Below are 23,186 nucleotides of genomic sequence, written 5' to 3'. Positions count from 1 at the left end.
GTAACCGTGCCCGCCGCAGCGCCAGCCGCGGAGCCGCCAGCACAGCCATATTTGATGGGGTTTTTTTGTCGCTCCGGAGGCGGCGGGAGAGCAGTTTCGTGCCGGAGGTCGCTGCCTAGTGGAAATAAGATAGTACGTCATTAACATGGCGCCAAGAGCCGCGCCGCTCGGTACGGGGCGAGGGGAGGCGGCCGAGTTGCGGCTCCGCTATCCCACAAGCAACTTGTGCGGGGCTGGGGCGGGCGGAGGCGGGAGGGGAGGCAGCGCTGCCGCCCGGCGCGACCGGCCGGTGCCAGCTCCCCTTTTTGTTCCGCTGCGGGCGAGCGGGGACCGCGCAGCTCCCCAGGTGCAGCGGCCAAGCGAGCCGCCGGTGTTCTGTGCCGTGCCGTGCCGTGCCTTGCCGCCGGCCCGGCGCCCCAGGCGTCGCTGCAGGCTGCGCCGCGGGGGCAGCGCCGGGTATCGCCCTCCGCGGAAAGTAGGAAGCGTTGGAGCAACTTGGTAGCCAGATGGCAATGGCAGAGCGCGAGTCCCGCTCGGATACCGATGTGTAGGAAGGGGGTGGGGGAGAGTCATGGCCACTGTGTGTCACCGTGCTACCCAGATGCCCACGAGACCCGTCGCCTCTCGCCGCGGGCGAAGAGCGGTGTGCGTGGGAGAGGAGGTGTTCGGTGTGCAGGAGCACCTTTGTTTCCCCCCTTTAACCCCCTAGTCGTACTTGGATTTGGCTTGTGGGGGAAAAAAATGCTTGGAAAGCATAAAAACTGCTCATCGGTGAAATGAAACAGAAGTTGCCGTTCGGAGCGGGAGAGCCGCAGCCGGTCAGCCGCCCGCTTGATGGGCGCCCGTGGGTGCTCCGCTGGAGCCGCGGAGCGCCGGGCTGTCAGAGCTGGCCCTGTCCCCCCCACCCTAGGCGGGAGCGCGGTGTCTCCTGCTGGAGAGCAACTTGCCCGAACCCCGAAGTGCACGCGTTTGAGAGTGGGAAAAGGCGGGGAAATGTGTGCGGTGCGGGGCGGCATCGGCCGGCAGGTGCACGGCGACCCCGCCGCGCCCGGCCCCGGCTCTAGCCCCGGCTGCGGGAGGTGAAGCGGGAGCGGGGCGGGGGGCGTGCAGCGAACTTGGGCAGGACGCGGGGGGAACCCGGCCCCTTCCCGCCACTCGTGCCCGGCGAAGGCCGAGGGGTGAATCCGCGTGGCCGGGCCGGAGTTTGTGGGCGAGAGAGCGGAAAGGCGGCCGGCGGTGTTGGGGCGCGAACGTAACATCACAGGGGGAGCGGCGGCGAGTGCCCCAACTTGCTAGGGCGGCGGTCAGGGCAGCTCCGCGATTTGGCTCTCGCCTGCCCCGGTGCCTGGCGAGCTGTACCGAGCGGGGCTGCGGCATTTCTGTGTAACGGGCCGCTTTCCCTAGGGAGGTGAGTGTGGCTCCAGCCATCATTCCACTTGTTCCTGTTAGACAAAGCCACCCTGCCCGGCCCTGGGCTGGCGTAGTCGCCTGCTGCCTGAAGAATTTTGGTGATGATTTTTCTTTTTTTTTTGGGGGGGGGGAGGGGGACGTTGTGTTGTTTTGGTTTTATTTGTGGTGTTTTTTTTTTTTTTTTTTTTTTTTTTTTAATTTGCTTTTCCTTTCCCGTTCGCGCCCGCCCGTTCGTTCCCGATAGGATGATTTTGGGAAGGGTGGAGGCAAAGGGTGTTTGTTTGTTTGCACCGCCTGCTGGTCGGTTTCCTGTGACAAGAGGTGATAACACAGTTTCCAGAACTGTCTGGGAGTGGGAGGAGAGACGGACACAGAAAATGAGCTCGTCTCCGAGCTGGCGCTCGATCCGCCGTCCCGTCCACCCCCTCCGCGGCAGCGTGGCCACGGGGGCGGGCGGGGAAGGTGCCGCGGCCGTTTTCGGCAGCGGCAGGGCTTTGAGGGAGAGGCGGCGGCGGAGCCGGGGGCACCAAGTTTGATTCGCAGCCGTGGCCGAGCGGATTGGTGCGGCCGGCGGCGGGGAGGAGCGGGAGCCGGGAGGGAGGAGAAGGAGGGGGCGAGCCGGTCTGCTTCCCATGGAAGCCGGCGGCCGTGCAGCTGGCCGGGAAGGTGCCACCCCCGCGGGGGAGGTGTAGCCCGGCGGCGCCCGGGCCAGAAGGCTGCTCCGTGACCTCAGCCGGCCGTGCCTTGGCGGCTCCGGGGTCGGCACCGCTGCCGCGAAGCCCGGGCGGGCGCGGTGCGGGACCGGAGCCGAGATGGGATCGCTGCGGGAGGAGGATGAGGATGAGGAGAACCGCCCTGAGCGGCACCCGGCCGGGCTGGAGCCGGAGGTGGGCGTGAGTGCCGCTGTGGAAGTGACTCCCGAAGCCTCGGCTCTCGCGGCGCGGTGGCCGAGGCACAGCGCACCTGCGAGCAGCGCCTGCCGCCCGCCAACTTCTCCTCCCGGCTCTCTCCGGCTCCCCAGCTGATCGCCTTATGCTGAGAAAGTTTATTAGGTTCACCCGCAGGTGAGAGTCGGGGCATCCTGACATCCGTCAGCCCCTCAGTAAAACAGGCCGTGGGTGAGCTGGTCTCAGTGGGTGCACGTAGCTGTAAGGTACTATCTAAAATTCCAGTAGGATTTAGCAACACGTTGTAGTTCATGTTTTAATGTCAAAGGCTGAAGATGCTTTTATGCCAGCCCCATTTTTTAAGAGAAAGATTTAACTGTTATTTGGAATAATTTCCTTTTTAAGCAGGTGCTGTCTTTTAACTAAGTCAGAAGCTGCCCACACTTGCAAACCTAAAACCTTCACAAAAGTTATGCCAAAATATGCTTGTTATGTTTCTATTTCTAGAGGTTTCTCACACTCAGTGGGGTATTGTTGAAACAGCAAGTATTGTATGTTTTAGTGGCAGGATTTTCCCTCTGGCTTCAGATGCCAATTGCTCCCTACTTTTGAGCTATGTTTAATACATATGTCTAAAATAAAATACTGATAATAAACTCTCTTTTCCTCTCACAGCTGCAGATTTCCCTTCCAACTTCTCTGGTTTCACTCCCAATTCACAGGACCTAGTTAAAAAAAAAAAAGAAAACAAAAAAACCCACAACTTCCAGTCTTTCCTCAAATGTTTTCTCCATGTGGTTAATACTGCTGCTTCGTGCTCCTGTTTTTATTTGGAGATTTCCTAGGTGGTGCCATTTCCAAGCTGGTACTATTTCCTAGGTCAAAGAGATGAACTGCAATGGTTTCATTAATTCCTAATTTATGCATTGCTCGAGATTTTGGATGGTCACTCACTCCCACAGTTTGGGAATAATTTGCTGCCACTGCTCAGGTAGTAAGTTAATATTATGAACTGTCTGGCACAGGTGCGTAAATGAGCACGTGGTTTCCTGGGAAGTGTTGGGTTGTTATGGCTAAATTGTGCTTCTCTTCTGCCTTGGGAAATTTTGAATAGGTGTGCTGAATTGGGTGGAAATATTCCTTGTGGACAACACTGTTGGCCTTGTTTGGCCAAGTACTTTGTTTTGTGAGACTTGAAGGGTTTTTTTCTCTAGTTTTAAGTTCTGTGGCTCTTTGCACTGTGGATGGTGCTCCATAATACTATAATATTTCATTTCAGAACTCTCCTTGTATCCTTGTGACTATAAAATGTTTCTGTGAAAGTTAAAGTTTTAAGTGGATTTTAGTAATGCAGCTGATTTCTGATGTGCTTCCTGTTTTGTTTGGGTGTGTTTTTGTTATTTTGTTGTTTTGTTTTTTTTTTTTTAAGGTCTAGGGTAGAACCAAAAATCTTGTGATGTCAGGTATCAGTGAAGAAGGAGTGCTGTTATAAATAAGCTATTTAAAAAGAGCCCAGCAATAGAAGCCAAATGTCTCCATCTTCTATCCGTTTTTATTAAGCTGTGTCACACTTCACTTCCATTTGTATAATAGGTGTTCTGAAGCAATTTCTTGTGTACTAGAGATAATGAGGTCTTCGTTTCATCGCAGTTACTGGGCTACTTTCAGGAAAAGCCAGTTTTTCAGTTTGTCTTCAGGGTGTACATCTGTCATAACTCTGCTTTCTTCCCATTCTGTCTCTGCAGCTGTTCAGTGCAGTTTGTTATAGTGACACCCGTTAACATGGTTACAGTTAATTGTCTGTCAGAGTTTGAATTATGCACTCTTTTACCCAGGGGTTTATGCAGCCCTTGAAAATACTTCAGTAGGAATTGTGCTGGGGAAAACCTTTGACCTAAGGATGTAGATTTTTCCATGTATAATTTTTTTTTTTTTTTACAAGCTGGTTCTGTTTAGCTATTTGCATAACAAGGACTGACACACTTTACATCTTTCTCTTTGATTGCCTCTCTACTTGAGGTCAAACTGAGTGAAGAACTATGTGGGGTTCTTAATTGTGCATGTGGTATGTGGCACATGGGTGTATGTGTGTGCATGCTGTTGTCCCAGTTTCATGGATAGTGTCTGGATTTCTGCTCTTTGCATTTTTTACACTCTTATCAGTGCAACTTCTGGGACTCCAGTGTGGGAGAAAAAAGGAAAGGTCTTGACATCACTGTCCAGTGAGGTCTTTGGGTTTTGTTGGCAGTTTATCTCTTGGAGAGGTAAGGATGGAGTAACATGGTAATGAACACTGCTAAAAATAGTGAATTTGCTGTACTGTGTCAGGTTGCTGAGTCTAACCCACTGCACTGCATCTGTCATTAAATACTGGGGAGTGGACAGCAAAGTCTGTATGCCTACCTGCATCTAGTTATTTGTGTAAGTTTAGATGTTTGTTGCTCAGCTCCGCAAGGATATGTAAATTCAAATGCTGTTTTGTGGCTTGACATTGATTATATTGGATTATTGTCCAGTCATTTCATTTGCACAGCATTTACAAGTATTTTGGAAAAGGCTTCCCCTGCTCTCCAAAATACAAAAGCCGGATTCAGGCAGTGTCATTTTGCCTTCAAAAACAGTTTGAGCTAAGGCAGCGTGCAAGTCCAGAGCTGCAATCTATGTTGAAAGTTTGTATCTAGTCAGTGAGTAAAACCCAGAGCTTAACTTCCAGAACGAGCACAATGAAAAAGGATGGAAGAGCGACTGGTGATGTGAGAGCAGCACAGTAGCGTGTGTTGCAAGCTGTGCTTGGCCTCGCCAGTGCTGCCCTGGTGTGGCCAGCTCATCTGAGGGTGACTGGGGACTGTGAAGGCATGGTCTCTGTCCCACTTGTGCCATTTATCATGGTGGTGCAATTGCATGAAGCTCTCTTGGATGCTTTGCTGCCCGTGGAATTGGAGTAACGTTGCCAACGGAGTTGCTCGAAAGCTGTGTTTGGCTGAAGGCTGGCAGCAGTCTGAGCCCAGTTTGGTTCCTCCCCAGTAAATGGGTAAATGTTATACTGGAGTGCTCAGGAGAAAATGTGATCAGCATGCTGTGTGTTGGTCTGACTGATTTCTGAAAGGATGGTTTTAACAAAAGGAAACAGTTGTCTTTCAAGGAAAAGAAACTGAAAGTTTACATACCAAAGTTGCTGACTTTCTAAGAATTCACAGGAGTCACTGACAGGTGATGGAGTGTGGCTTGGTGATGCAGCTTAGGGTTGTTGGACTCTGTGGCAGCTTTTGAAGTGCTGGGCTTTCTCTTCAGGTGAACAGTGTGTTGGGCAAACTCCCTTTTGGGGCTGTTGTAATAAGAATTTGGGAATAACGGATGTAGAAATGTTGGATGGAAGATCCAGGGCTCACTCACAAGCACTGCTTGGCTGACTGTGCCCTTGCTTAGAGCACCGTTTGTTCTGCAAAGGGGTTTGGGAGTGGCATGTGTGGGCGCAGTGGATGTTTTGTTGAAACTTCTGGGCTGGACAGCATGACGTGATTGCATGCACTTGGGAATTGAGCTCAGTCATCTGGGTGTCTCTTCCTGCCCTGCAAGTGTTGCAGGCTGGGGTGCATAGCTTTCACTCCTGGTATTAAAGCTGGCCTCAAATGTTTCACAGTTTTTATGCTTACATGTGAACTCTCTTTGCTTACAGGCATAGTGATTGTAGTGTATGCCCGCTGGAGCAGGAGAAAAATCTGCAGTATCAGTCTGCATCTAACCATCACTATCCATAACCCATGTTGATTTTTATGTGCACTTTTTAACAAAATTCTGGTGTGACTTTGAGTCACCCACCACCTGACAGAAACCAATAGCCTTTGAGACAGAGGCACTGGGATACCCTTAAAACCAGAAGCATTTCAATCTGCATGGTTGTATGTCTTACTAGCTACTCCAGTGTTATCTCTAGAACATGTGTTCTGAGCTGTGGCTATGAACATCTGGTGGCAGCAGTTTAAAATTATTTTAGAGGTTGAAAAAAGCTGTTCTTCTAATAACAAAAGTTCCAGGGGGTTAATCTTACGGGGTTTGAGTGTTGTTCTAAGAAGCCAAATGCTGTTTTTTCATCTGTGATTTAGCTCCTTGAGTTAAACTCAGGTTAGGTTCAGAGATGGGAAAATGGGATCTCCGAGTTTTATTTTTTTTTTTTCCCCACATGGATCTTGTAACACAATCTCACAGGAGCTTCATCAAATGAGATATTTCTTTTAATGTTACTGTTGAGAACACAGGCTTTTCAGTGTGACCAGCTTCAGATGCCTGACTAGACTGGACAAGGAAATTAGCTACCTTATCTAATACTCTACTCAGGAAAGTGGCTTCTGCTCTGGCTTTTTTTCTTGAAAAACTCTGGAGCGTGCTTTAACTGGGAGGTGTGATTACCACTCTTTCCTTTAAACAGCAACCAAAAAAGAGATGTTTGGTTTGTTTTTTTAAAGACATGTGGCAGGAGGACAAAGGTTCCATCTCATTCCCTATTTTTTTTTTTGAATTTGCAGAAAGTATCCTAGGAGAAGATCAACTAAAAATGCACTTGTCCAGAAAGATGTGAAGGAGCAGACTTCCAAATTTTCTTGTTTGTTGCAAGTTCACAGGCATGTCTTAGTGTACATACACTCTGTTATTTTGGTTAACAGTTTATTATGCTTTTCAGACAGTGTGGGAAGTAAACCAGGAAGTGAGGATTTTGACCAGGAATATACAAATTACGCTTCTGAGATACGACAATTCTCCCGTATTTTCTTCCAAGTTTTCTTTCCTTTGCTTATGGGAGATTTTTGCTGAGTGAACGTCTTGTTTTACACTGCTGTTGTTAATATGTGAACTAATAGAAGTGCCTTACAGATGGATATTCATCCCCCTAGTTTTTGTCTTGTAAGAACTAATTGATTTTTCAGTTGTGTCTTAGCCTGTTTTGGATCTGAATGTTTGCCTTCTGTCTTTCTAAGTGACTGTATAGGAAGTTGACTCTGGATCTCCTGCATTTATAGCAGATCTGAATTCAGTGGGTTTTGATAGCCCTGGCTGGTCTGTGTATTTATGCACTGGCAGCATTTCTGTCTCCCATGCACACAAAGTTCTGGCCTGCTTCAAAGCAATTTTTGGAGAGAATTCTTCTAGCCCTGTAAGAGGCTGCCATCGATGATTCTTTATTCCCTGGCATCAGACTCTGTATGTGAACTTTCACTCTGTGAAACAGTGGCAAAAGGTCTGGGTGAGGTAAACCATTCAGATTCTCTTTACTGAGCAAAGTTTGCAGTTCAAAACTGTTACATGTTTCATGACAGGTATATTAAATCCCACTGTGAAAAGTCAGTCTGTTGGAGGCAGATTTCCCCCTCAACTCTGTTTGCACTTGTAATATGAAAAAGGAGGCAATCCTGCAATGCTCATGCTCTTAGAACTGTATTAAGTTCTCTGGAAGTGTAAAATAGAGTCTCAGGTTCAGCTGCTTGTGACTTGCTAGCGGTGACAAAATGAATTCCCTCAAAAATGCTAATTTCTTTTAATATGAATCACTTCTGGAAGAGCAGATATTGTTGTGCTCTATTGTAAATAGCATCAGGCTTTGTTAGGCTTTTTGGGTTTTCTTATTTTGGGAATCAGTCTTACAGAAGTTGAAGGCATTCTTGAATTTCTTACAATGAGCCATGTTCTCAGTGAACAAAGTTGAAGCAGTTAATTCTTACACTGAAGGACCAATGGAAGGAATTTTGTTGAGAGGTTTTGAGGAAGTCCGAACTCACATGGAAATAAGATTAGATTTCCTGCACTTAGCTGGAAACAGAAGAATATTTTGGCATCTAATATCCAAATCTCTGTGCAAAGGGAGGTGTGAGGGATTTGCTGCTAGCAGAGTGCCCAGACCTTGTTGATACCACGACTGATATATGGTAAGCGAAGACTCAGAGATTTTGATCTAGGGTCCTTGTCAGTTTAACTTATGGTGAATATGCCTTTCTGGACTTGTCTTGTCATGTTTTTTTCTGCTCTTCAACTTACACTTTTAAATAGCTTTTTACATGTAAATAGTGGCTAGCTATTTACCGCTTCCTTGTTTTTTTATGAATTTGGTTTTGTTCCACAGGGAATACCCGTCAAAATGTCAGTGCCCTGAGAATAGCAGTTAAAAAGATTTGGAATTTTTGGCCTTTTTATCACAGGCCCATATGCCCATGAATTTGGTGTTAGTAGGAATCTGGCAGTTTGGAGGTACCTCTGAATAATCAGCAGAATAATCTTACTCCAAAAGAACAGTTAGTGTTAGGCATGGAGCTAGAAATGTGCCTGCAGGAGGAAGTAACTCTCTCATCTTAGAGGGTGGTGCTTTCCAGGGCATAGATGATGCATGTTTAGTTAATCTGGGAAAACTGGGCTTGCTACTGCTGATGTTTCATTTTTTACGTGTAAGTGGACGACTTTAATCTCCGATTTCGTAAATCTGGCACTTTAAACAGGAATAAAATCGCTCCAAAAATATATTAGCCAAAGTAAATATTTACACAAGCAGTAAAAATGTTATTGTGTTGCAAATCTCATGTCAGAAATAGGCAGGGGAAGTTAAGCACATTGGCTGCGGATGTTTAGTGATTTTAATACCTCTCAGGACAAACCACAGTTTTTTGGTGGGGGAGAGCATTGGTGGGATTGTCATTGGCACTCTCCAGCGTTGTTCACCTGTTCATATGATAACAGCCTGATTAAGCATCCTTGAGAGGTTGGCTGTTCATATTTCAGCTGCCGTTGGAGTTGTTTGTTTTCCTTTGTGTGCTGTAAATGCTCGCATGCCATCAGAAGCACAAGTTGATGACTGTGTGTTATTACCTGGGGTTAAGTGCTGTCTCATTGCTTCCCAGGCTGCCTGCTGTTTCCCGGGGAGATCATGAAACGACATCGGCTTCCTAGCAGCAGCGAGGACTCTGACGACAATGGCAGTAAGTGCTCCTTTGGTGTAGAGTGCAGGAGGTTATGAGTTGGAAAACGTGTTCTAATGCAGTGTTTTGTGTGCCAGAGGCGTTTTGCATCTTGGTTGAACTGGTAGGAATGTGTGTTGTAAGGATCTAGTTTTTTGAACTCGGTCATTGTGAGCACAGGTGGACAGTAGATCCAGGATCCCCCCCCGTTGAACTGACATGTAGTTTTAGTGAATAAGATAGAACGAGCAAAAAGTCAGTGGTCATCTTTGAAATCTTGGCAAGCAGCATAATTTATCATTATAAGGACAGACTGAGCATGGAGACATCTGCTGACATTGCCCTTAGAAGTTTGCACAAGGATTTAAAATTTGCTTCAGTCTTCTCATACCCTTATGCAGTGGGAAAGTATAGTGCTTCAAGCTTAAGCAGAAAAGGTTAACAGGGCATAGAAGTTGTTCTGCACTGCATTTGAAGATTTTCTTTGAGGAATTGTTTACAAGAATTTGAATTCAGCAAATCGCTAATTTGGATACAGAATGTATTTATGGTTTTTAACTGTTTATGTACTGATGTAACTAGCACACACTGTGGTATCTCTGTCTTGTGTTTGGATTCCAGTGACTGATAATTTTGCCTTTAAGCAGAGAAAAGAAGGGTGGTGGGGAGAGACAAAGTACCAGTTTGGGGAATGTGCCCAGGTGTCTTATTTGCCCAAATGAGCAAGTAGATTTCACTTGACAATACTGCAATTACAATTGACAGTACTGCAGCTTAGCCAGTTGTCAGGGAGGTTTTCGTGGTTTTAATTTGATCTATCTGGATGCATATCTTCAAACCTGAGGAATATTTCAGTCTGAAAATGATTGGGGTGGTTTCCTAGGTGCTTTTGAAAGCTTCACTCTGTACCCTGTGGTACATTGGCTCCACGTAGGTGACTGCTTCACCTGTGTGTGTTTCTTAGGTGTGTCTGTGCTGCCTGGGAATCTGCTCAGGTATGGCCAAAGCTGCTTCTTTAAACAACCCTAGGCAAATCGTTGCTGAAATGAAGTAGTAAAGGTGAAGGGATTAGAGAAGGTAAGAACTAGCAGGCTGATTAGGAGTTAATCCAAATAAGGATTGAGCAAAATCTGTTAGAAGTGAGGAATTTGGCTTAGTTTTGAAGAGCTACCTGCAGTTGGGGCATTTTGGAAGAAGAAACCTAAACAAATCAGATGTTTTTATTGGTTAGAAGTTTAGTTGAGGTTATTAAAATTGAAGTCAGCGTACTTCCTTAAAGGTTACCTGTACTTCCCAGAAACAAAGGTGTTTTTTTATTTTTAAGATAAACAAGTAGCAGCAAACATAATGTCTTCCATTAAAATGTCACCCTTTTTTCATTCCCTAGAAACTTTATAAAATAGTGCTTCATATTAATAATTGTATTTATCTTTGCTCAGCTGTTATTTTTAAGCCTTTGGTCTTTTCATGTGCCTTGTGTAACAGCTTTTACCGAATAAAAAATGAAGCAGTTAATCTTGGAATTGAAGTTCTGAAATAGATACAATTGACTAACCTGTTGCTGATTACAGTGCTTGTTTGTAATGTTATTTGAGTTATCAACTTAGTAAATTATGTTTTCAGCAAAATCTGTTCCATAGATCATTATATAAGAAAATGAGTTTGAGAAAGAAAAGGAAGCATCTTGCTCTTTTATGATCTGTCTATTTTAAAGCCTGGTTATCGCAAGTAGCTTCACTGAATAAATTGCATGGCAAAGGGAGTGAAATTTGAAGTGTTTTCAAGTATTGTTTGAAATACATACCACTTCCTTTGCATTACGGTTGTATTTTTCTTGATTTTTTTTTTTTTTGCCTCCTGTTACTGGGTGAACTCAGATACAGGTTCCTGCATATTCATTCTACTAATATATACATGTTCAGAAGGAAGGAGGGTTATTAATCTGAAGCCCAGGTAATGTTTAACGTGGGGTCAGCACTTCCAAGGCTTTTTGTCATTCAGACTTGCCTGGAAAGAATGACTGACTTAGCTTAGGTCCTTTCCACTTTTCCTGTTACAGGAGATACCAGTGGCTCCTTGCAACTATGTTTGAATGTCAAGGGTGTCCCCTTACAGGTTTCACCTTCACAGGATCTCTCTTGCCTTTAGTAGAATTACTGATTACTCTTCACTATGTTTGTTTCTGTGTTCTTACTTTGCCAGTAGTATCTCTGATCCGCTCTAATTACAGTAGTCTTAGAAGACTAAGCAAGTTTCTCCTCCCCCCAAAAAACGTATTAAAATGTCTGTTGAGTTTTTGTTGTGTGTATTGAGGACTTTCACTAGTTTTTTTTTTTTTTTTTGTTTTGTTTTGTTTTTTTTTTTTCCTTCTCAGAGTTTCCAGAGGCTGACAACAATTATATTTGACTATTCTTGGCATTTCAAACAGACATATTCTAACTGAAAAGTCAAAATTTTAATCAACACCTGGTTGGAATCCTGTTGGCAAACACCTGCTTCCCTTTCAGTCAGTGGTACCTCTTGACCCTCCAGTGGACTTGTTGCATCATTATGAGCTCTGTGGTCTTTGAGCTTAGGGCTCAGCCTTGCTCTTCCTCATCCTACAAGATGAGGATTGTGCCTCCAGCTGCTGCAGTTCTGCAGCTGAGTTTTCATACTGTGCTTTACTAGAATGTGATTGGGCATCTCAGGTTCATCGTGAGGGTCACTGAATAAATGCATTGGGGATGACCTGGTTTATGGTGTTTTTTTGGGGCCAGGCTCCAGTATATAGGCTTGTGCAACCTGGAAGATGTTTGGGCCTGAAAAAAATCTGCATTTTATTCTCTTGAGCACAGGAACCTGGATATTTGGAATGTAATAGCAATGATGCCACTAAAAATGTAATTTATAAAAAAAAAATGTTGTTTTCCATTGGATCACTGAGCTGAATCAGTTTCCTTGGTAGTCACAAAGAAACAAAGCTCACACTGAAGTGCTAAAAATACATTATTCTGGAGATACAGAGGGAGAAAAAGGTGCTCACATTTTGTGAGATGAAAGAAGGGAGAATGGCTCTCATTTAGGGGTGAAATACAGCAGAGAAGAAAGCTTAACAACATGGCTGCAGTCCTAGAGTATATACATATATTTACTGACTCATGTAAGATATTTTAGTGTAAGTGGTTATGTGTTTTTGGCAGTATTTTAGAGCCTTGCAGCTTAAAGTCAGCACCCTTGCTTTCCTCATCACTTCTTCTTTGCCCTTAGACTTGATTCTTTTCTTAAAGCTAAGCTCCCAAAAGTATTTGTTATGTACTTCAACCTAACTACTAGAAATTGTTAAGCCGTGTCCCCTTAGAATCAAAATTCTAAATCCTCATTTTAACACAAAGCTGAAATAGCATATTTGAAGCACTGGGCAAGAGGTGTCAGTGCCAGTTTTGCCTGGCAGTTCTGCAGTTAGTCCCTGGATATCTGAGTGTATTCTCAGGGATTTCATTTTCTGAAATTAGAGGTCACTTTTGAACATCTTACCCGTGAAATATAATTGAATGAAAAATGACTGCAGGCATTGCTCTGGATTTTGAACTTTTGTCTAAATACAGAGGAATGGTGTTGAGAGAGGCCTGGGGAAGCGCCTAAGAGTTTTTGCTCCTGAAAGCTTTTCTTCTTTGGTGACCTGGCAGAGCTTGTTTGCTTCTGTGGCCTTCCAAATAGTGTAGTACAGCAACTAAGATGGGAATTCATAGTAGCCAGGCCCATCATAAAAGCCTTGTGATGTACATGCTGCATTCTTCAAAGCCTGTAGGAAGGAAATCAGCAACATTTGCTTCAAATCCATTACGTTCCTGTTTTCTGGTGGCTAGCTAGGGTTTTGATAGTTTTTTAAGCAAATTTTGTTACACTTCATTTCAGCTTGCTCCTCTGTTGCTAAACCTTCTCTTTATGTTTCGGGGTCTCACTCTAATTAAATGTTAGATACTGAAGCGGTTTTAGTTTTCCTGCTCAGTATTTGACACCTGGCTTTTTAGCCTCGTTGGTCTGTAAATCTGTAAAGGTGGTTTATGCTGAATATTCCATATGCTGTTTCCTGGTGAGATCAAGTTGTGCAGTGCAGGAGTTCCCGTTTATAGCTTCGAGGCATTCCTTTTTGCATAAATTGGTTTGACATGTGGACAGCTTGTTTTTGAGAAAGGTCTGAAACTCACAGACATTTGTGTAAGGGAAATTGTGTGAAATCCAGGCACTCCCTTGGTGTGAAAGAGAGTTTGTGCACTGTTTTCCATGAGCTAGGAATTCAAAGAATAATTTTATTCAGACTTGACTTACTCCCATGATGCTTTTTCATTTGTTCTTGGAGAGTATATCAATTTATTATACTCCTACATGCAGAGTGTCCGAGAAAAATAATTCCAAGATTTATAGAGTTTCATGTGAGTTCTGAGAAATGAAAGATTTAATACCTATGGATTATGGAATAGAGTTCTGTAATTTAGGCAGACCCTTATTCTATCATTGCTAAACAAATGTTATTTTAAAGTTAAACGAATTTTGCCAATATCCATTGCACTGACTGAATGACAGGGATCTTAGATTCAGAAAGGGCTTTGAATCCCAGTGGATTCCTGTAGTGTTTGAGATGGATCCCAGGGTGCCTTTACAAAGGTTACCGAGTACATAACCTTGGGGGTGTGTGTCATTTACTGTAGAATTGCAGCCGCTGCTGGCCTGAAATGCGGTGATTGCGTGTGCAGAGCTTTGTGAAAAGGAAGTGAGGAACATTTTTTTTTTTTTTTTGGTTTTTTTTGTTTTTTGTTTCTCATTTGAACTGGCTGAGAGGTAAGGGATGGTGACTGAACAACAGAAAGTAGCATAGTTACAATGCTTTGGACAAAGCAGCAAGTGTAGTGGTGGCTGTGTGCCTTTGAAAAAGGCTTGGTGAGTGATGACAGATGATAAGAACAAGCATCTTACCTGAAGGTTAATCTCAAGAGTGGGGCAGAATGGCTTGTGGTGAAGTTGCTGGAGCAATCTGGAGGAGTGATTTGAGAGCCTTAGGTTGGCTGATAAGGTATCACATCTGAGGAAGGGGCTTCCCATAATGATCACCGTCATTTGACAGGAATAGAAAAGATGATTTGGGGAGGTATTGGAAAACAGCTGTAGCATAATGCAATCAGCATTGGTCACAGCTAGCATAGGTTTGTGAGGGGACAGTCCTGCTTGTTGAATCCTTCTACAACAGGGTGACCTACCTAGTTGATCTAGGAGATCCAGTAGATGCAATCTTTTTGGACTTGAGCAAAGCTTTGGATACTGTCTCTCACAGGATCCTTCTGGTCAGCTGATGTCTAGGTTCTGCAGGGCTCCCTCCTTGCCCTGTGCTCTTCAACATCTTCCTAAATGACCTGGACACAGAACTGCAAGGAATATTAAGTTTACTGATGACATTAAATTTGGAGGCGCTGTTGACTCCCTTGAGGCCCTGCAGAGACCTCAGCAAATAAGAGAGATGGGCAATAACCAACCATATGAAAGTCAGTAAGGACAAGTGCAGGATTCTGCCCCTGGGATGGGGCAACCCTGGATGTATGGACAGACTGAGGAATGGGAGGCTGGAGAGCAGTGCTGGGCAAAGGGACCTGGGGGTCCTGGTTGAGGGGAAGTTGAATGCGAGTCAGCAGTGCCCTGGCAGCCAGGAGGGCAACCCTGTCCTGGGGACATCAGGGACAGCACAGCCAGATGGGCAAGGGAGGGATTGTCCTGCTCTGCTCTGCACTGGGGCAGCCTCACCTCCAGTGCTGGGGGCACTTTGAGGTGCCACAATATAAAGAAGACATGAAACCATTAGAAGCTATCCAATGAAGGGCCATAAGGATGGTGAAGAGCCTTGAGGGGAAGCCAAACGAGGAGTGGCTGAGGTTGCTTGGTCTGTTCAGCCTGGAGAAGACCGAGGGGAGACATTGTGGTCTTCAACATCCTTGTGGGGGGAAGCAGAGGGGCAGGTACAGATCTCATGACCAGGGACAGGACTCAAGGAAGTGGCATGAAGTGAACCAGGGAGGTTTAGGCTGGATATCAGGAAAAGGTTCTTCACCCAGAGGGGTGACTGGGCACTGGCACAGGCTCCCCAGGGTAGTGGTCACAGCACCAACCAGACAGAGTTCACAAAGCACTTGAACAATGCTCTCAGGCTCATGGTGTGACTCCTGGGGCTGCTCCTCTGCAGGGCCAGGAGTTGGACTCCATGATCCTTCCAACCCAGCACATTCTGTGATACCATGATTCATTTTTTGGAGAGATGCATTCTTTATTCTTTACAAGACTGCTAGATTTTGAACACCTAAGTCCACTGGATTTTTAAGGCCTTGACGACATCATGTTATCATCCTGTGAATGGGAGGTGCTCAAATTGACTTTGATAACCTGTAGTGAACTTGAGTTGAAACCATGACAGCCATGGGAATTGGTCTGGGGAGCCCGAGTGGCACTTGGGTCTTGTGCTGAAAAACAAGATGAAGTCTAGGAATTCCTGACTGTTATAATAATGACGTGTGCCTGTGCGTGGTTATGTGTGTGTTCTGTGAGGTGATAAAACTCAAATACGTGCTACTGAGGAAAGGGGTGACAGGCAGGAACTTGTGTTAAAGTGGCAGGGAGCTACAGGGATGGTTCATTATGTGTGTCAGAGATGAGCAATTGTGCTGTGGTGTTGTAAAGCACTGCAGAGATTGTATGGATCAACTCATTGTTCAGCAGCTGCAACTGGGGAGTCATCAACTGATAGTAAATTTCAAGTAGCATTGCTGTTGACAAGAGATAGAAGGCTATTGCTTCTTCTATTTTGATCTTGAATGAGATTATTGTATAATAATATGCCATAAAGATAAGAAAGATAGATGGGCAAACCCTCCAGCAACAGAGAAGTCAGAAAGGAAATTTGGCTATGTGAAATGGTGTCCTAGGTTATGTTTGCTTGCATGCTGCTTTCTCTGTGATAAGGCCTGAAGACTTCTGTACCTGACATAGTGGAAACTGCTCACAGAATAGTTTGCTTCCCATTCGCTTTGTGCTGGAATTTGAGTCCAAGCATGAAGATATTTCTAAGTAGCACGGAGCCCCTGCTGTAAGGAGTTGTGGGCCAGGCACTGAATGGGGAGAGTGAGCACCTCTGTTTCCTCCTCAGGCTGCAGATCTTTCTGATAGCATTGGCAGCAGCACCTAGTTGGCCTCAGAGTGAGCTGCAGAGCAGCATGGGCATCTGGAAAGGCTGGTGTTAAGCAGAAGTGACAGGCAGACATGGATCTGTGTCAGGGCTGCTTTGCTCTGTTGTGCTGCCTGCTGTAGTGGGGTAGCAGGAGTGTATTTATGGTGGGAGAAGTGCTTGCAGTGATCCGAGGCTTTGAAGTGTTCAGAGGCTGTAGCAGCAGGTAGTTCTCCAGGGACACAGCTGGGTGCCTCACAGGTGGCTTTGCAACAACCTTGTGTGTGATACCCAATAGCTGAGACTTCTGTGCTCATGCTGAGCAGTGTATTACTTGTGGGGTAGAATTCCCTGAGGGTTTGAATTGTTTTATTGGTTCCAAGCAATTTTCTGTTTTGATGGGGTTTTTTTTTTTTGAATGAAAACGTATTCTTGACAGATCATTTAATAAAATGATACCGTTAAAATTGATTAAGTTTTTCCTTTTGGGAAGTGTGTGCTCTTCACAAGTGGGGAAAAAGAATGCACACTCCTTGATTGCTTTCTTTTATTATCAGGAGGCGTGTGTGTTACATACACCCTGTGGTGGCATTATAAGAACACTGTATTTACAGTGTGAAGTGTTCCTAGCAGCCTTGGGGAACAGAAAAAATTCCTATTTGAGTCTGAGAAGTCCTTTGCAGCACCACTGGTGTGTTAGAGCTCTGCCTTCCTTGCTGAGGATTACACCTTTTTTGTGGTTTGGGATTTCTTTTTGCTTTTTGTCCTGAAGAAGATAAGTGCAAAAAGAAAACTGAGAGCATGTAGTAGGGGTATGATCCCTCTCCCATTGTTCTCAGTAATGAAATCCTTTTAAAACACACAAACACCTTGGTCATCTGAAAGAATCTGAACTGTAAAAGAATCCAAATGATCTAGGTCTCTCTCCCAGAGTGATGAAGCTCAGTAGGCTACTGTGTTCATCCTAGACTTGCCTTGATCATGTAACACTTAATAAGATACCTTTTATCTCTGATGTCTAATGATGATGGAAGCGCATGTTTTGGATGTGTTTATTTGGCTTCATGCCTTGGAGTTGTGTATTTTTCATATTTACTGTTCCTCACATGGCTTATGGTAGCATGGGCTCTCTTAACATCTCACTGTTTTTCCATCTGCTGTGAAACTCATTCTTCCCATGAGGTATATATTGGTATCTTACAGAACTTTTATATCTTCCAAATCCCAGTGATTCAGTCTTGCCTTATGATTTTATTTTTTTTTTTTATTTTCATTTTATTTTACCATAACTGAGTTTAACTCTTGTCTGGATCTTTTGTTGTTTTTCTAGTCTTGGTGATCCTAATCCAGTTTGGGACTAGGGCTAGTACTCAGAAAACTTGATGAACACCATGATTTTGGATATTTAATGAAAGGGAATTATTTTGGTGAAGTGTCTGGAAACTTTCTGAAATAACTGAAATAGGTTCATGTGCTTATTATAGTACAGAAGAGCTGTTTTGAATCCTGTGTTTTGTTTTGACCAGAGTAGATTCTGCCTTCTGTATAATCCAGGGATGCACTCAGATGTACAAACCAGATCATTAACCACTGAAGTAGGTGTAATGGGCTGTGAATTTCTGCTTTCAGTGAGGTCCCTTTTCTCAATTAGATATGAAAATATAGAAAGGATGCTTAATAGAAAAATAACATCCTTAATTTTCCTCCAGCACTTGGATTGGTATAGGCAGAGTGGGTGGATGGCTTATTAATGAGAGCAGCTTTGGGAAATTCAGTGACTTGGGCTTGGCACTGGTGAAGACAGTGACATTTTGCCATTAGCTTTGATGGAAGCAGAGTTGAAACTCATTTGGGATTTCAAAAGCAGTTAGATTCAATACTGTTATGGGCTGGATATTTTGCTGTCATTTGGCTGGCTCCTCCGGTTTCTTACTTTCTTGCCTAAGCAGTGGGGCTGGTTTGAATCTATGAATTCAAGGCTTATAGTCTGGCTTTGTTTATTCAGTGAGTGAATGTTTTCCCTTTTGACGTGAAGCCCTTGCCAAAGGTCATCTGTTAGCTGTGGTGTGCAGTAAAACCTCAGTCCCACGAGGAATTCTTCCACCGTTTTCTCCTAGTATTATGGAGTTTACACTGCTCAGAAAAATCCAACAGCCTCTTCAGAAACAGTGTTTCCAATGTGTGTTCACCAATTTTGTGTCCAAGGAAGTTGCTATTACAGAACTACCTGAGAAACTTTGTTTCCTTACTCAGTGTAGCGAGGGAGCTGGCATGGAACAAACACTCATTATAACAGGTCCTGAGGAAGGCTGCCTGTGTTTGACTTGTCTCTTACGCACGGAAATTCTACGTAGTGTGCTTTCGTATAGCGCTTACAAAATCATTTAAAGTGAAGCTCCTGTAGCTTTGGTGATAAGAGTTAGCCTTTTGTGAAACGTGGAGCAGTTAATTGAGTGACCAAACCCTTGTGTACATGGACATAGAAGTGTGTATTTAAGACACTTGTTCTGATGTGTAAGATGACACAGTGAAGAAACGGAGATGGGTGATATGCCAGGGATTTTCTTACTCCTCACCTTTGTGGTGAGCTGCTTTGTGGCATGAGAGTGACCTGGAAAAAGCAGCCTATACTCTTTTTAAATTCTATTTATGATAAGTTGTCATCAGAGCTCAATTAAAGGACACTGGTAAGGACCCAGAAGTACATCATACTGGCACTATATGCTTGCCTTACTTGAGAACAACTGTGTTAAAGCCTCCAGACTCAGGAGCTCATCTCTCACAGAAACTGGAATCAAACACACCTTGCCAATACAGCTTGTTCTTAATTCTATCTCTTGTGTGCAGGCTCTCTCTTCCAGGTACAATAGTGAGCACAACCATTCAGATCCACAAATGAATTGGAAATTTCCAGGTGCTGACTTGCTGGAGCAGTGGTTTAACTCACTGAACACCTCAGTGGCAGCTAATTGGTCAGATATTAATGTCTTGCCAATGGAAAATATCAGAACCCATGAGAACTGAATGCTAATCTGTGTGGCTGTGTATGTGGTCTGTGTCTTCTAGGGAGGCTGTTGATTAAAGAAATTACGTCTGTCTGAGTGTTAAAATGTTAATATTTGCATTGCTGCATTGCAGGAAATAAATATGCATTTTTTCTTTTTTTGTCATGCATTTTAGCTGTATATCTCACAGTTTTTGTGAGGGATTTTGCTTATTCCCTTCTGACCTTAAGCAGAGTTTGGGGATGGTCCGATAGGATCCTCACAAGAAGTTCATACTCCTGCTTGTGTTTCTTTTTCAGTTTTCAAGGCAACATTTAAATGTAATGGTAGTTAAATGATCTTGGGAGTCTGGTTTTTTCTCACAGGTTAATAATTGGCTGTCAGTTACTATTTTTCTTTTTTTTTTCTTCTTTTTTTCCCTCTTCATAGAAGGAAGGAAGAGTGCCAATAACTTCACCATCTTTTATATTTGAACACTAACATTTGCTTAAAATGATCCTCTCTGTATTCTTACCTCAGGAGATATGATTTTTAGCTATTTGCTGGGAACATTGCTTCAATTTTGACCATCATGAATAGTTTGTGTAATGTCTGCTATTCATTGCTGTGTTCCAGAGAGGTTTTATTGGGGCAGATTCCTTAATGTATCACTGACTGAAAAGAGAAAACAGATAACTAAAACATAATGAATTCAGTCATATCTTTCCAATGAAAGCCTTGGACAGTTACTTCACTTATAAAATTGTTTTTAATAGCAAACTTATCCCATCCTGTGCTTTTGAACAGGGTTTTCTGATCCTTGAGAGGTTTCTGTAGGCTGGTGTGAGATGGTGCTGCTCTTGCAGACTGAAGCCTTACTGTTTTTACTCCTACCGTGTTTGCACAGACAGTGAAGGAATGAGCAGTATGGGAAGGCCTTTGCATCTACAATTAATGTCCACGTTTGCAAATTCTGAGTTAATGACATAGGTCTTAGCTTCCCTGTCAGATAGCCCTAGTACAAGTCCGTCATCTCTGCAACCCAGAAAGATTTACTGGGCTTTTTTTGTTTTGTTTTGTTTTGTTTTTTCATTACTGCTGTGTAGTGGAAAATACCTGCTGTACCTGTAAATCTTACTATGTTGAAATTAGTTGATTTATACAGGTATAATATATTCTGGTGTCAAAGCACTATCTTGTCAAAGGAGTGCAGATTCTTTTTCTTTTTCCGTTCCTCCTGTTCCAATATTTCTGAAAGCTGACAGAGACTCTGTCAAACGGTTTCAAGGCAAAAAGGTATAATTTGTTTGGAATGTAGTGGAATAATTATGCAGACAAAAATCGTGCAACCACACTGGGAGATTTTCTTGGGAGAAGAAACAACAGCTTGTTCCGTGGGCTCTGCTGTGTGTATGTGGCAGTGTGCTTCATTTTGCAGAGGTTTATGCCAGCAGGAATCAGGTAACCAGTGTGGGTATCTAGGACATTAACTTCAAAGAGTACATCCCAGGCTATTGGCAGAGCTCCTGGTCAGTTATTAATCTGCAGGAAGTCATTTATTGATGCTCAGGGGGAAGGATGCTATGAAGTGGCTTTTTTCAAATGCTGGGTGGAAGGCAGGTAAGTGCAGTGCAGGAGTACAGGCACACCTCAGTTAGGAAATGAGAAACAAAACAGACCCAGGAGAGTGATCACAGAAATTTAGGATTGAGTGGCTTTTATTTTCTGGTTCATTATGGGAGAGTTTCCTGGAGGTTTGTCACAGAAGCCTGCAAATTATCATTTCTGTATCCTAGGTCTGTCTACTTGGTCCCAGCATTCCCGATCTCAGCGTCGTAGGACTTTGTGTTCCAGAGATGAGGACCGGAAACCCTCTGAGGTATTTCTGGAATTTTACTTGCATTTTGTTACTTCTGTCAAAGTACCGCTACACGCAATATATGCATACATGGTTTCTGGTAATGGATCAATTTTTTTCTGATATACATTTTTTTCTTTTTTTTTTTTTCTTTGCTACATTTTGGCTGGCACATACCCACCCTCCTTCACCCCTTCCTCCCCTCTCCCCCTGCCCCTGAGTTAGAGAGATTAGAGAGTTCAGCTGTTGGCACAGTTACTGCCAGCACCAGTTTCTATCTGTGAATTTTGTTGTAGTCTGATACCCATTCAGCATAGCTGCAGAGTCTTTCTTGTGCTATTTTAGGCATCAGGGTTTATTTGCAGCTTGATTTGTGAACAGTAGAAATTTACATTAGGTGCATTTATTTCATAGTTTGTATTGGGGCTTGGTGTGTGTGATCTTTGCTAAAATGCTTGTCAAACTAGATATCTGCTTCCTGACAGTTCTGTCTCGTCTAGTGCTTTGAAGAAATACTGTCAGGGGAGATAAAAATCTTTGAACTTTCCAGGTTGGATCAGCTGTTAGTACCACACAAAATGTGATCCATTTCTTCGGAAATGTTCTTGCTGAATCTTCCTGTCTTCAGGCAAAATACTACACTGCAAACTTTGTAGAAGCTGCAAAGAAAGGACTAGCTCTGGGAGATGGAATTTCTCATTTATTGTACTTGCCCAGTACATGTATTTCCTTACACATTAGTTGAGTGGTGTTGAGGAAAAACTGGTTTATTAATCTCCATAATGACAATGTACCTAAGTCTCAGAGAGGAGTTTTCACAAGGACAATCCCATTCATTATCCAGTGTGAACTATGCCCAGTACTGATGGTTTCCAAACTCCTTTGATTGTTGGCTATTAAAAACCTTTATTTTTGGGAATGTGGAGATCCCTAGTGAATTTATTCTTGTTAGCAATAGCTTGTTTTCCTTAGTTACCTTTTGTGCATCCCTTAGAAGCAGCCCCTTATACCTGCTTTTGAGAAATACCTCGTGAAAGGCTGTTGAGAAATTAGCTGAGATAATTAGGATTCTTGCTGTGTTTGTTTTTTTTTTTTTTTTTTTTTTTTTTTTGGTGTGCGCTTCTGTTTTCTTCGCTCCCTTACCTTGCTTTTGCTGTCAGAATCTTTGCAGTTGTGTGCTGTTTTCTGAGGGTGGATGAAACTTCACTTGTGCTTCCCTTTAGCTCTGCTCCACAGCCTTTCTCCCCCCTGCATTGTCCCCACTCACCACAGCAGGAGAAGTGCTCTGGCAGGAAAGTGACACTCAGAAACTCCCCGGGTGAAATCCTGGGCTCATTGAAGTCAGTGGCAAAATTCCCACTGACTTCAGCATGGCCAGGGTTTCACCCTTTAGCTTTGAAGTGGTCAGTGCTTCTGAGAGCCAGCACTTCTGTAAGCTCTGCTTTCCTCCAGGCACTCCGATTGCATCAGCAGCTAGAGTAGAAAGAATGGTGTCATGGGGCCACTGGCCTGGGAAGGACTTTCTTGGCTGTCAGGTGCTGCATTAACTTTGCTTCTGAGGGAGTCTTGTGACAAATTTATCCAAGAGCCTGAGTTATTTTGGCTCTGAGATTGAGCAAGGTTTGTGTCCCATTTTATATTTTTAGTCTTCCTTTAATTTGACTTTTGATTGCTTTAAATCAAATCACTTAAAAGTGCAGAATCCCCTGGCCAGCTGTGCTTGTTTGTTTTGTGAACCCGTTTACTTTGTGGCTTACTTTTCATTTTGTGATTGAAGCCTCACAGGACTTTTAATTGAATTGTTTTAAACATTTCAATATTTTTCATTACCAGAATTCACCCTGTTCTTCATATGGCAATCTTTTTCTTTACTTTTTAATGTTGGCAGTTTTTCTGAACATGTCAAGACAAGTGTTAAGAAAA

The 23,186-nt window shown here is 43.8% G+C and overlaps 1 protein-coding gene across 7 annotated transcripts in view; it reads left to right on the top strand.

The window, feature by feature from the left end:
* Positions 1 to 23,186, top strand: part of JADE1 (jade family PHD finger 1) — a 39,168-nt gene that overhangs the window by 196 nt on the left and 15,786 nt on the right. Inside the window, exons 1-3 of one of the 7 annotated variants that reach the window (XM_062493120.1) lie at positions 21 to 132; positions 9,179 to 9,256; positions 21,202 to 21,284. In XM_062493120.1, the coding sequence (XP_062349104.1) occupies positions 9,205 to 9,256; positions 21,202 to 21,284 (135 nt within the window). In that variant the 5' untranslated portion in view covers positions 21 to 132; positions 9,179 to 9,204. The other 6 variants (XM_062493114.1, XM_062493118.1, XM_062493115.1 and 3 more) reach the window with 6 other exon arrangements.

Source organism: Cinclus cinclus, chromosome 5 (assembly GCF_963662255.1).
Source record: "Cinclus cinclus chromosome 5, bCinCin1.1, whole genome shotgun sequence".
Taxonomy (NCBI): domain Eukaryota; kingdom Metazoa; phylum Chordata; class Aves; order Passeriformes; family Cinclidae; genus Cinclus; species Cinclus cinclus.
This window is presented reverse-complemented; position numbering and strand designations above follow the sequence as displayed.